Source organism: Callithrix jacchus, chromosome 7 (assembly GCF_049354715.1).
Source record: "Callithrix jacchus isolate 240 chromosome 7, calJac240_pri, whole genome shotgun sequence".
In the NCBI taxonomy this organism is placed as follows: Eukaryota; Metazoa; Chordata; class Mammalia; order Primates; family Cebidae; genus Callithrix; species Callithrix jacchus.
Genome location: NC_133508.1, coordinates 24,779,704 through 24,792,751, shown reverse-complemented (window position 1 = coordinate 24,792,751; position 13,048 = coordinate 24,779,704). Strand labels below are relative to the sequence as shown.

General features: G+C 45.0%; 1 protein-coding gene across 1 annotated transcript in view; it reads right to left on the bottom strand.

Annotated features, from left to right (window-relative positions):
* The window catches only part of KIAA1217 (KIAA1217 ortholog), an 820,488-nt gene that overhangs the window by 159,645 nt on the left and 647,795 nt on the right, over positions 1-13,048 (bottom strand). The window contains 1 exon segment of the mRNA XM_009000044.5: positions 7,203-7,401. Within this exon segment, the coding sequence (XP_008998292.5) occupies positions 7,203-7,401 (199 nt within the window).

The window sequence follows — 13,048 nt, the reverse complement described above, 5'->3', positions numbered from 1 at the left end:
CTGGGTGACTACAGCCCTGCTTTGATAGAGAGCTTCTTTCAACTCTGGTCAGGTGTGATTCCAAAGCCATGCTCCCTCAATCGGAAGCTGCCAGCGCTGCTGCAGAGTTGGGCCTCACCTGCACTTCAGTGCTGGAGAGACGGATGCCCTAGCAGGCTCAACCTGATCGAGCCCTAAAACCTCAGCAAATGAAGCTGGAAAACAGCAACAACAAACCCAAGCCTCCATGACTGCCTTGCTTCTCACCTTCCAGAACCCAGCATGTGGGGCCTTCCAGAACGATGCTGCTCTCCAGCCTCAGCAGTAGCAGAAGCTGCCCTAGGAAGACACAGGTATAGGTGATTCCAGCCAGATGCCCTGTCCCCCCACGCCCAGCGATTTAGGCCAGGGTGCTGGTTCTGACGCGAGAGAGAATGCTCTGGCATCTTCTATGCTAGCAGCCTGAGGACCTGACCACGAACCTATTGACCTGCTATGAACCTCTCTTCCGCAAAGTTTTGTTTTTATAGCACTACCTTTCAATCACTACAAGGTCTTCGAAAAACACATTTCATAAATGTTTCACTTACTCTACAGAACAATATTTCTTTTCATTTGTTTAAAATTTATTTATCTTTTGGGACAGGTGCAGTGGCCTAGGCTTGTAATCCCAGCATTTTAGGAGACCAGTATGAGAGGATCACTGGAGGCCAGGAATTTGAGACCAGCCTGGACAACACAGTGAGACCCCATTTCTAAAATAAATTAAAAATAGAAAGATTATCTGGGTATGGTGTACCTGTAGTCCCAGCTACTCAGGAGGATAAGGTGAAAGGATTGCTTGAGTCAGGGAATTCAAGGCTATAGTAAACTATGTTTGTGCCACTGTACTCCAGCCTGGGCAACAGAGCAAGACCCTGTCTCTAAATAAATAAAATATAGATTTTTGAATATTGAAGAAATAACTGTTCACATTCAGACAGTCTCACATTAGTCTTACAGTCATTGCCCCCTCTTTGTTTTCATCTTTAGAAATAGACAATTCCTCAATTCCTTTGCCCTGACCTCCTACTCAGCCTCGCATGTACACAGGATGGAAGATTCTGGCAATTATGAGCCTTCTTTTCCTTAAATCCCTATAGGAAATGGATGATAAGCATCCAAGTTAATCAAGTTGAAATAAAAGAACAGCCACATTAATACTCAATAATTCACCCCCTCTGGGGAACCTTCCCCCTAACCAGTTTAAAATCCTCCTAGGCCATTTAAGGTCGTTTTTGCTTTTTAAGTCTGAGTGTTTAAGAGGCAGTTTGTTACAGAAATGGGAACACCGCTGGCTGCTGGGCTGGTCAGTGAGGTCTCTTTTCTAAAGCTATGCATTCAGATTACGGTCAACAAAGGAATCTGTCTGCATCAAGAAGTTGCTGCTGTTGTTCCTGTTTTCACATGAGTTTTATTTTCAAATTCCTGAGGGCTCACAGAAGAGTGGGAACGTCTTGTGGCTACCCTTTCCCCAAAGGCCGACTACGCAGCGGCCAGACACCAGCCCCCGCCCACGGTCACATGCCAGATCATTTCTAAGACAGCACCATGATTAAAAAGAAACTACTCCATCATTAAGACTCCAGACCCAATATCAGCAGGACAATTTTTCATGGAAATTATTCTACAACCAAATTCTACTGGAAGGCGGTTTTCACTTTACTTTTTTAGGCTTCCTTTCTCCTGGTCTGCTCCATTTTCACTGAAGAAAGAATAAAGGAGAAGGGGCATCAATTCCACTGAAAAGAATTGCAGTGGGGCTCTGGATGAGAGGAAAGGCCAGGGAAAGCACCATTCTGGGGCAGTAAAGATTTAGACACATCCGTTGTTGGAATCTGGTGATGGGATAAGTCAGCGCTGCTCAATCCATCAATTCCTTCTTTACCTTTCTGCTTTGTAAATCCCTAGGCTCTCAGCCTCAGAAAGGATTCAGGTGTTGCTGGCATTGGCTCTGCCTGAAGTCAAAATGCTTCTCCCAAATGAGAAGTAGATGCCTTGCATCCAGCACAGCACCCAAGGGAGACCATCACACAGACTCCAATGACGTGTAAGATGGTCCAAAACACATCTACTGTTCCCCATTCTCTCTCTTGCCTGTCTGCTAACTGCATCTGTGAAATGCACCATGCTCAGCCTTCCTGCATTTCTCCCAGCTTCCAAATACACTGAAACAATAGAAATGAGGAATTATTCGAGTGGAGAAACTAAGAGGCAGGCAGGTTTATCTCCAGGCACAGGCAGCCTGAAGTGAGGGAAGATTTCCTCTCACCTCAGGAGCCGGAGTGGTGTGAGGATTCCATCTTGTCCTGGCTCCACCCTCAAGGTGTCCAGGCCTCACCTTTCTGTGCTGCCTGAGCTGGGGAAGGACTCCACTGACAAATGGTGGCACCATGTAGAGTACAGGCCGGGGGAACTGGGCTTTCCTCACTCTCCTTACTCCAGGCTCTGTGGTTGGGGGCCGGCAGTAACAGTATCTAACACTCCTGGAATGACATGAGGGGCTGGCACTGGGGTGAGGTCAGCAAGGCACATACTTTCAGTGCAAAATTTGAGGGTCTCCCAAAAGCTCAGTGATCATGATAAAGTTTTTGTGCAATATTAAAAAAAAAATCAAAATTAATGCAATAATCCATGACAAAACAAAACAGAGACTTCCCATGTAATCCAGCAATCATGTTCCTTGGTATCTACCCAGAGGAGCTGCAACGTATGTTCACACAACTACCTGTATGTGAATGTTTACAGAGCATTATTTATAACTGCCAAGACTTGGAAGCAACTACAATATCCTTCAGAAGGTGAACAGACAAATAAACTGTAGTAAATCCGGACTATAGAATATTATTCAGTCTGGGTGTGGTAGCTCGCACCTGTAATCCCAGCACTTTGGGAGGCTGAGGTGGGCAGACTGCTTGAGCCCAGGAGTTTGAAACTAACCTGGGCATAAGACCAAACCCCGTAGGTACAAAAAATTAGCCAGGCATGGTGGTGCATGTCTGTAGTCCCAGCTATTCAGGAAGCTGAGGTGGGAGAATCACCTATGCTTGAAATTGCGGCTGCAGTGAGTTGTGACTGCACCGCTGTGCTCCAGCCTGGGTGACAGAAGGAGACCCTGTCTCAAAACACAATACAAGAGAATGCAATAAAACCCTCAGATAATTGAGGTGTGAAAAAGAAATGAGCTATCCAACCATAAAAAGATAAGGAGAAAATGTAAATGCATATTGTTAAGTGAAAGAAGTCAATCTGAAAAGGCTACATGCTGTGGGATTCCAACTATAAGACATTCTGTAAAAGGCAAAACTATGGAGACAGTGAAAAGATGAGTGGCTGGCGAGTGGTCAGCCAGGAGGAAGAGATGAACAAGCGGAGCATGGAGGATTTTTAGGGCAAGTGAAACCATTCTGTATAATACCATAACGGTGGCTACACATCCTGACCTTTGTCCAAATCCATAGAATGTACAACACCAAGGGTGAACCCCAGTGTAAACTATGGACTCTGGGTAATATCAATATGTCGGTCTCATTTCATTGATGGTAACACATGTACCACTCTAGTGGGGGATGCTGATCATGGAGGAGGCTGTGCATGCCTGGAGGCCAAGGTGTGTGCGAACTGTCTGTACTTTCTGCTCAATCTTGTTACAAACCTAAAAACTTGCTCTTAAGAAATAAAATGAGGCCGGGCGTGGTGGCTTACGCCTGTAATCCCAGCACTTTGGGAGGCTGAGACGGGTGGATCATGAGGTCAAGAGATCGAGACCATCCTGGTCAACATGCTAAAACCCTATCTCTACTAAAAATACAGAAAATTAGCTGGGCATGGTGGCGTGTGCCTGTAATCCCAGCTACTCAGGAGGCTGGGGCAGGAGAATTGCCTGAACCCAGGAGGTGGAAGGTTGTGGTGAGCCGAGATCGCGCCATTGCCCTGCAGCCTGGGTAACAAGAGCGACACTCCGTCTCAAAAAAAAAAAAAAAAAAAAATTTAAAAAACCCCATGATGAACGAACCATCAACATTTTAAATAAAGGCAAGATCAACACGACTTCACGGGAGAACTTAAACGCTGTGGACTGAGATACAGTGACAATGTACAGATCCCAAAAGACATCCAGGGCTTCCAGATGGCATCAACAGCAAGTTTTCAGGGGGGTCACAGCTCAAAGCATCCAGTCTGCATCTCTGAGGTCCCATGGAGTTGCAGCTGTGCTTCTGGGCCACCCAGGTGCTGGGAGACACCCCAGCACATGGCCGGGGCTCTCTGGGGAACACTGTTTATCCCAGGAGCCAGTGCGTTTGTGTGTTAAATAAGGCCAGGCAGGCGGGAATTTCCCAAAGACTAATGCTGAGCAAGGCCGTTGGGAGGGAGACTGTATCTGCACTTGCTGTGACTCACATTTTCCTCTTTATTTCCCATCCAGGCTCAACTGGATTACGCCATCAGGGCCAGGTGCGGCTGGAGGGACATTCCCCAGTCGGCCACAAAGGGGCGGTCAAGGGCAACATCAGCCCAGCTGGCCCAGGGCCAGCCTCATTTTCTGGAACCAGAGCTTCCCTTCACTTTGGCAAGAAACTTCTCATTTCTCTCCTCTCCTCTTACCGTGTTCCTTTGTTTCTATCCAGGAGTAGTGAAAAATTACAAGCCCAAAAGCCCCTCACAGGGAGGGCAGAATAAACAGGTGAGATGCATTTCTCAGCCTGCTGTGACAGCACACCGGCACTCTACAGAGAAGGATGCCGAGGAAAACGGGGGCAATTTGCAGAAGACGGCCTCCCCCATGCGAAAACACTGCCACCCTCAGCCATTCTTCAGGCAAGCCGGCCCCAGTTCCTGCAGCCTCTCTGCCCCAAGGCTTGGTTCCTGAACCCAGCAAGTCTCAACCTGCACTGCCAACTGTTCTTGGCTGCAAAGGAAATTCCTGCCTTTAAGACAAAAGATCCATTATCCAACAGAATCAAAGTTCCCCAGGTATGGGGAAAGGCGGGTAGGCATTTATTCTTATCTTTGTTTTGGTTTGCAGGGCAGAGGTTATCTTTACAGAGACCGGAGCTTCACTCATTTCCTCCAAAGCACAAAGGAGAAATCCCACTCCTTGTCTGGCTCCTGACTCAGTGTGAGTGGAGTTAAGAAAACACAAGTTTCAGGCCAGGCATGCTGGCTCACACCTATAATCCCAGCATTTTGTGAGGTCAAGGTGGGAGGATTACTTGAGTCCAGGAGTTCCAGACCGGCCTGGGCAACATAGTGAGAACCATCTCTACAAAAAGTAAAAAATTAGCTAGGCATTGGGGTACATGTTTGTAATCCCATCCTACTCGGAAGGCTGAGGTGGGAGGATCCCTTGAACCTGGGAAGTCGAGGCTGTCATAAGTCGTGATCACGCCACTACACTCCAGCCTGGGTGACAGAGCAAAACTCTGTCTCAAAAAGAAAAGAAACCACAAATTTCTTGAATCCAGATAGAAAGCCCCAGCCTGGTGATGGTGTGGAAGGCTGTGTCATCTTGACGCTACCTTGGCCCACAGTGCTCCTTGGTGTGTCCCTTCCCTGCGTGTCCTTGTGCCTTCATTAGTAAGATGATGTTAATGGGAAGTGGAGCCCTGGACTTCCCACTGCTGCCATTTAATTAACTGTGTGAGCTCGAACAAGCAACCACACCACATCAACAAAAAGCACATTGTCTGTGATCTTCTCTCATTTATAAAATGAGGATTCTAGATTACTAACCTAAGGTCAAGTATACAAAATGTAATGTTAGCTATTAACATTGATAACACAAATAATAAGAAAGTTGTGGTTTCTGTTTAGGACAGCTAGGACAATGTCTGAATCCAGTCTGTGTGGGTCATCATCTGCAGCGAAGGAAATAGAATCAGGTCCCTTCTCTCGCAGCTATCTTCTTTCTTCTTTCAATAAGACATTTGCTCAGTTTTACATGGCAGAGTTCAGCTGTCTCTTGCACGTGCCAGACTCTGAAGGCTTTTGCATGTTGACCCTTCTCCTGTCCCCTCTTAGCCCCAAGCCCATCTGTCTACAAACACAAGTACCCAAATCAGAACCTTAACATGGCAGTGAAGCATAAGCAATATCTGCCCAGTTGACACAGAGGTCTAAATCCTCATGACTTGTCCATTTCATTAAAGGGCCAAAAAAAAAAAGAAATTAAAAAAGTAAAGCAAGATAGAAAGTGAAATTTCATACAAAAACAGGGAATGGTATATGGAAAAAGCATAAAAAGAATCCTTTTGCCTTTCAGAAAAGCTGTGTACTCCACAAACCAAGCCCCTCTATCCTTTCACGCGGTAGTGGGAACAGCCTCGGGTTTGTGGTTCTTATGAACAGTTATGGAGGTGTTGGCCACATTGTCCCTTTTTGTCCTGGGGCCACTTTATCTCCACCACTGGACTGGCAGACAGGTGGAGCGGGGCTGGTGGAAACCCACATCACTGGGTAGAAATGCCAACTGCCCTGGCTTCTGGGATGGGAGAGGAGGTTTGGAAGGTGAGAAGAGGGTCATTCTGCAGCCAGTTCTTTGCTGTTTCCTATAGAGCAGTGGTCCCCAACTTTTTTGGCACCAGGGACCAGTTTTGTGAAAGACAGTTTTTCCACAGATGGCAGGTAGGGGGATGGTTTCAGGATGAAACTGTTCCATCTCGAATTATCAGGCATTCGTTAGATTCTTGTAAGGAGCATGCAACCTAGATCCCTCACACATGCAGTTCATGAAAGAGTTCAGCTCTTCTGAGAAGCTGATGCCCCCGCTGATCTGACAGGAGGCAGAGCTTAGGCGATAATGCTTGCTCACCCTCCGCTCACCTCCTGCTGTGCAATCCAGTTCCTAACAGTCCACCGACTGATACAGGTCCATGGCCTGGGGACTGGGGACTCCTGCTGTATAGCAGGAGGAATATAGGCAAAATACTACCAGTCTCTTGTCTTGAATTGCTAATGCCAACCACCTCTGAATGTGCCCAGCCTCAAAGCCAGCTTGCACTTGACCTGATTACCCAGCAGGCAAATCCTCACTGCTTGATACTAAACCAATGACGTTTCCCAGAACTAGGATATTTGCAAATCAAGAGCAAATTCATGTTGAAATCAAGGGTGTAGGCTCAGAAGTATAACAAGACACACATTCAGTAAGAAAGGGGCATCAGAAACTGCTTTCGAAAGCTTACCCAGAGATCGTTCTTTCGTCTGGTTGGTTGACCTCACCACGGGAAGGCTGGCGCGAGTCCGGCTGCCCCTGGAAAAAGGGGTCGGAGTGTCCCCCTCAGACATGGCTTCCAAAGAATCAGCAGATGTCTCTGATAAATGCTCGACCGGGTCACCCAGACTAGGTGGTTGAGGACTGTGGGACAGTTTGGGGCTCCTTGTCTGCAAAAGATATTTTAAAGAAAGTGGGAAAATAGACTATTACTAATTTTGTTAAAATATGTCCAATGCCCTTTATTAATCTGGAAAAATAACATGGCTGGGGGAAAAGACCCTGTGGGTCAAAGCATTGGTTATGAAAATTACCCTGCAAAAATAGTATTGTCCTTAAGTTTTCCTATTTAATTAATTAATTAAGACAGAGTCTTACTCTGTCCTCCAGGCTGGAGTGCAGTGTTGTGATTTGACTCACTGCAACCTCTGCCTCCCAGGTTCAAGTGATTCTCCTGCCTCAGCTTCCCGAGTAGCTGGGATTACAGTTGTGTGCCACCACGCCAAGCTAACTTTTATTTTTTTAGTAGAGATGGGGTTTCACCACCTTGGCTAGGCTGGTCTTGAACTCCTAACCTCAGGTGATCTGCCTGCCTCTGCCTCCCAAAGTGCTGGGATTACAGGCCTGAACCATCCGGCCTGGGTACGAAGGAGATAGTTATATCACAATTGAATTTTGATTTGAGGCAGAAATCCCGTAAGTAAGATTATGTCTACCTTTTGTTATGACTTACCTTGCCAATCAGCAGAAAGTATCTATAATAACTTAAATCTACACAAAACATATAATTGAATTTCTCTCTTAGCTATGTATCCTGTAATGGCAGGGACTGAATGTGTAAAATGCCCAAAATCTATTAGTCAGTAATATTCCTTGAACGGGTTGGACACTGTGGGAGATTCGGAAATGCAGAAAATATGTTGGCTGATGTGAAAGTTTCTAGACTAATTGGTGAAATTAATAAAGTCCAAGAAATTACAAAATATTGTAAAGAAAAATAATACATACAAAAGACACATGTTAAACAAAATGTATTGATTACATCTGTGTGAAGAAATTATTAAATTTAAAAGATAGTTTATAATTAAGTGTAAACTACGAACTGTGTGTCATCCATTTATGTTTTGCCAAACACCTGTTGGGCACCTACTGTCTTCCAGGCACTACACTAGGCACAGGGAATAGAATGAGGTAAAACTGACACAACTCCTGCCGTCATGGTGCTTACAATCTAGAAGGGGAATAGACATGAAAGACAAATTAGAGGCGCAGTAACAGTATGCAACCTGGATCAGAGGTGAAGAGGGTGGGTATATGTGTGTGGAAAGTCAAAAGTACATAAACTTTGATCTCAAGGAAAAGAAAAGCTGGGGGTTTGGGGGTGGGGTAACCCAGCGGGTAGGTGTGAAGAGAAAGAAAGACGTTCCAGGTGCAGGGAACAGCCTGTGCAAAGTCCTCTGGGTAGAACGAAGTGGTATGCACTGGAAACCTGTTCAGGCAGAGACCAAATGGCACACGGTCTTGGAGTCATAGTGGGAATTCTCAATTTGATTCTAAGGTAATGAGACAGAGGGACAGGGGAGGGAAACGGAGGCAGGATCTGAAACATGGTTTTGAAGATCACTCAGGCTGTGTGGAGATTGAAGATTATATGTGTGGAAAGGCAGAGAAAGACAGCAGTAGAACTAGGAGATTAGGCCAAATGAATGCATTATCTCAACCTTCGCATCCTCCACCCCTGACTTTCATGTCACAATTCCAGACACCTTCTGGGAGGCAAACAGACCTGAATCAATCAGGCAGATGAGTAATCAATTAATCTGATGTCTCAGGTGCTAAAAGGCTGGCATGGGACACAGGCATTCCCTATATCCCAAGAGCTGAGTTTTTTTGGTTTGTTTGCATGTTTAATTTCCTTTAAATCTTCCGGAGGCTGCAGATGCATTCTGAAGTTAAGCACCAAAGCACTCATCTCCCAAGGTAAGACCAGCTTCCTGGGGCTATGACCTGTGCAGTCATGCAGTGTACGATGCTTAAAAGGGGTTGTACTTGGTTTCATGCTCTGCTGTGGCTGTTCTGAATTCTTAATTATTATTATTATTGTTTTTGAGATGGAGTCTACCTCTGTCACCCAGGCTGGAGTGCAGTGATGTGCTCTTGGCTCACTGCAACCTCTGCCTCCTGAGTTCAAGCAATTCTGCCTCAGCCTCCTGAGTAGCTCAGACTACAGGCACCTGCCACCACTCCCGGCTAATTTTTATATTTTTAGTAGAGATGGGGTTTCACCATGTTGACCAGGCTGGTCTCAAACTCCTGACTTCAAGTGATCCACCCGCCTTGGCCTCCCAAAGTCTTAGGATTACAAAGTGTGAGCCATTGTACCAGGCCTTCTTAATGATTTTTGAACAAGGTATCCTGACAATTCTGTAGCCAGTCCTGCCTCCAGGTTTGGGCTATAGATTTCTTTCCGGGATGCCTGAAGTATGCCTGATAGTCTAGCAGTACCCTTTGAGGATGGGAAGAGCAGATTCTTGCTAAAAGTAAAAGAAGACCCCTCTCAACAGCACCGCTGTGTTACCCAGACAATCACACCTTCCTATATGCCTCTCAGGATCTTCCCACAGAGAAAAACAGGGATTAAGTCAGTACCTTCCACCCTGTCTTTTTTTTTTTTTTTTTTTGAGACGGAATTTCGCTCTTGTTACCCAGGCTGGAGTGCAATGGCGCGATCTCGGCTCACCGCAACCTCTGCCTCCTGGGTTCAGGCAATTCTCCTGCCTCAGCCTCCTGAGTAGCTGGGATTACAGGCACATGCCACCATGCCCAGCTAATTTTTTGAGTTTTATTAGAGATGGGGTTTCACCATGTTGACCAGGACGGTCTCGATCTTTTGACCTTGTGATCCACCCGCCTCGGCCTCCCAAAGTGTTGGGATTACAGGCATGAGCCACCATGCCCGGCTCACCCTGTGTTTCTTAAGGGATGTGTCTTCAAGGAGATTACTGGGTGTTCTACAGGAAACTCAGCTCAGATCACACGCCCATATCATGACCAGAACAGCCAAATTGTCTCCTTCAGTTAGTTTTTCTATGCAAGTCTCAAAAGTGGTGTATTCCCAGATATTTTTACAAAGTCTGCTTCTGTTATGGGGATCTGGCTTTGATATAAATTACAAGTATTTGACCAGAAAAATTATGCCTAAATCACTGTCCAGTTCACCAAGATTTAGACAAATTCATGTGGTCCTCAGTGAAGGAGCTTCCTCCTTACTGTGCTCAACAGACTAGCAAGATATGATGTCCTCATTCCTGACTCTCTCTTTTCTTTTTTCTTTCTTTCTTTTTTTTTTAAAAAAAGAAGATATATTCAGTTTAGCAAGTCTGGCCAAGAAATAATATTACTTTAAGCAACACGGCTACATTTACAACCTCTGCTGTTTGGTCATCTTTGCAGCTCATGGCAGAAACAATATATTTGATGAGTTGTCATTTTCCATTGCAGAAGGCAATAATCCTTGAAGAAAATCAAAATCAAATCTCTATTTCTTGTTCAGGGTCATCGTGATGGTAGATAAGTAGAAAAATCAGAGATATAGGGTTATATGTCCCTCCCCTTCCTATACATAGCTATTTAGTTCCAAATGTAAGCTTTTTTTTTTTTGCTGCTATTCACATTCTCACTGCAAATGATCACTGCATGTTAGCAATCTCCTCACACGCAGTAGTCTCCCCTCTGATGCCAGCTTGCTGCTGAGATATCATTTAGTTCAGAGAAAAGACAATGGAAATTGCTGACACTTGTGCCAAATACCCTATGAACTGATATATCAGAAAAAAAAAAAAGTCAAAAGAGCATTTTGGAATAGGATCTCTGTACTCAGCACAGTGCTAGGCACCAGGGGTAAAAGTACACCAGGGATAAAAGTTGTTGAGCTCATCAAGAACATACGATCTATAGGGGGGCAAAATATAAGATATATGCAACAGATGAACAGGAAGAAGGAAGAGGCGCATCACCTTGAGTGCAGAAGGGGTTTGGGACAGTAACTGCTGAGTTTAAAGGGGAATCGGGGAGGAGGAAGAGTGTAGGTGAGGGAGGTGCAAGGGTTGCTCTGAACTATCAATAAAGTGTAGGGCCACCCACTCCTAGCCTGGTCTTTCCTGATTGGACTAAGCAGTAGTCACGTGATCTTAGCTGGATCAATCAAATTCTTGCCCCTGGAAATGTCTTTCCTGATTGGATCATGAAGTAGCCACCTGATATTAGCTGGTCCAACTAAATTCTCTCTACTGTAAATTTAGATCTGGGACAGAGGATCTATTAGTCAATGTCTATGGAGGACTTGAAACAACTTAATTTTCAACTTGAAGCTGTGGCTAAAATGGGCATGGAAAGTGAAATAGAGAAAAAAAATAAAGCAGATCTATATTAAAAAAAACAGAGATGTGGGCTGGGTGCAGTGGCTCCCCTCAGGTGATCTGCCTGCCTCTGCCTCCCAAAGTACAGTGGCTCATGCCTGTAATCCGAACACTTTGAGAGGCAGAGACAGGCAGATCACCTGAGGTTGGGAGATCGAGACCAGCTTGACCAAGGTGGAGAAACCCCATCTCTACTAAAAATACAAAATTAGCCGGGCGTGGTAGCCTGTAATCCCAGCTACTCGGGAGGTTGAGGCAGGAGAATTGCGGTGGAGGCGGAGATTGAGGTGAGCCGAGATTGTGCCATTGCATTCCAACCTGGGCAACAAGAGTGAAACTCAGCCTCAAAAAAAAAAAAAAAAAAAAAAAAGAAAGAAGAAAAAAAATGTGCGACCCCCATGATCTTTAATGGGAGAGCACGAAGGATAAAATAGCAGCCATCTGGGTCTCCTGGGCTTCCCACTTTCTGTTTCCTGTACACTGTGGGCCTCTTCCAATAAATTTCTTTGATTAATTCAACTTTATTCTTGCATTAGTTTTGGATAACTCTGTGCCTTGCAAGCAAACCATCACTGACCAACACCAACTCTAATGGTTCCTCCTGGCTAAGCTGCTATGATGCTCTCATATTCATATTAGTAAGAAGCATGGGGAAAGCTAAACTCTCTGGAGCTTATTTCCATGATAATAGTTCCCATTATTTTATAGGTTATTATTTCTAAAAAATATTCCCCCAAATTTATGAGGGGTTACAATACAGGGATGACTACTTTATTTTGCAAAGTAAGAGGCATTAAATAATGCCTCTGTGGTATGATTTTTTTTACCATAAGAAAGGTACTTTAATATGAAATAAAGAGAAGCAGTATACTCACAGAATTTCAGGTTTGATCTAATGAAAAAGTATTTATGTTGGAGTTATTGTTCTCATTTTGCCTCCGGTGAAAACTTTTCTCAGTCATGCATAGCCTACAGCTTGGTGTTTGAAACAGCTACCCTGAGCTGCTGAGTGGAGAGCTACCCCTAACTGAGGAGGAAGCAGGAGTTGGTGGGAATGCTCTCTGAGCCACTTGAGTAGGACTCAAAGGCCCATAAGACTTTAGATTCTCCTCCTTACTCCATGGAGATCCGTGACACCAGTCTACCTCTGTTTCCATCACAACCTTGTAACGATTTCCCCAAATCATTAGGCAACTCCAAACCTGAAAACCCAAATGGCAAGCCCTTTGGGGTCATTCAGGAAAGGGGTGGTCTGTATAATCAAGCCACCTGAATTCCACTGGTCTTTTTTATTCTTCTCTTCTTCAAAGGGGACTCTCTATCACCAAGACACATGCTGGTGTAACCAGCTCAATGAAGCTTTCTCCTCTTCTGCATCTGTGATTGACTTTAGAAATAT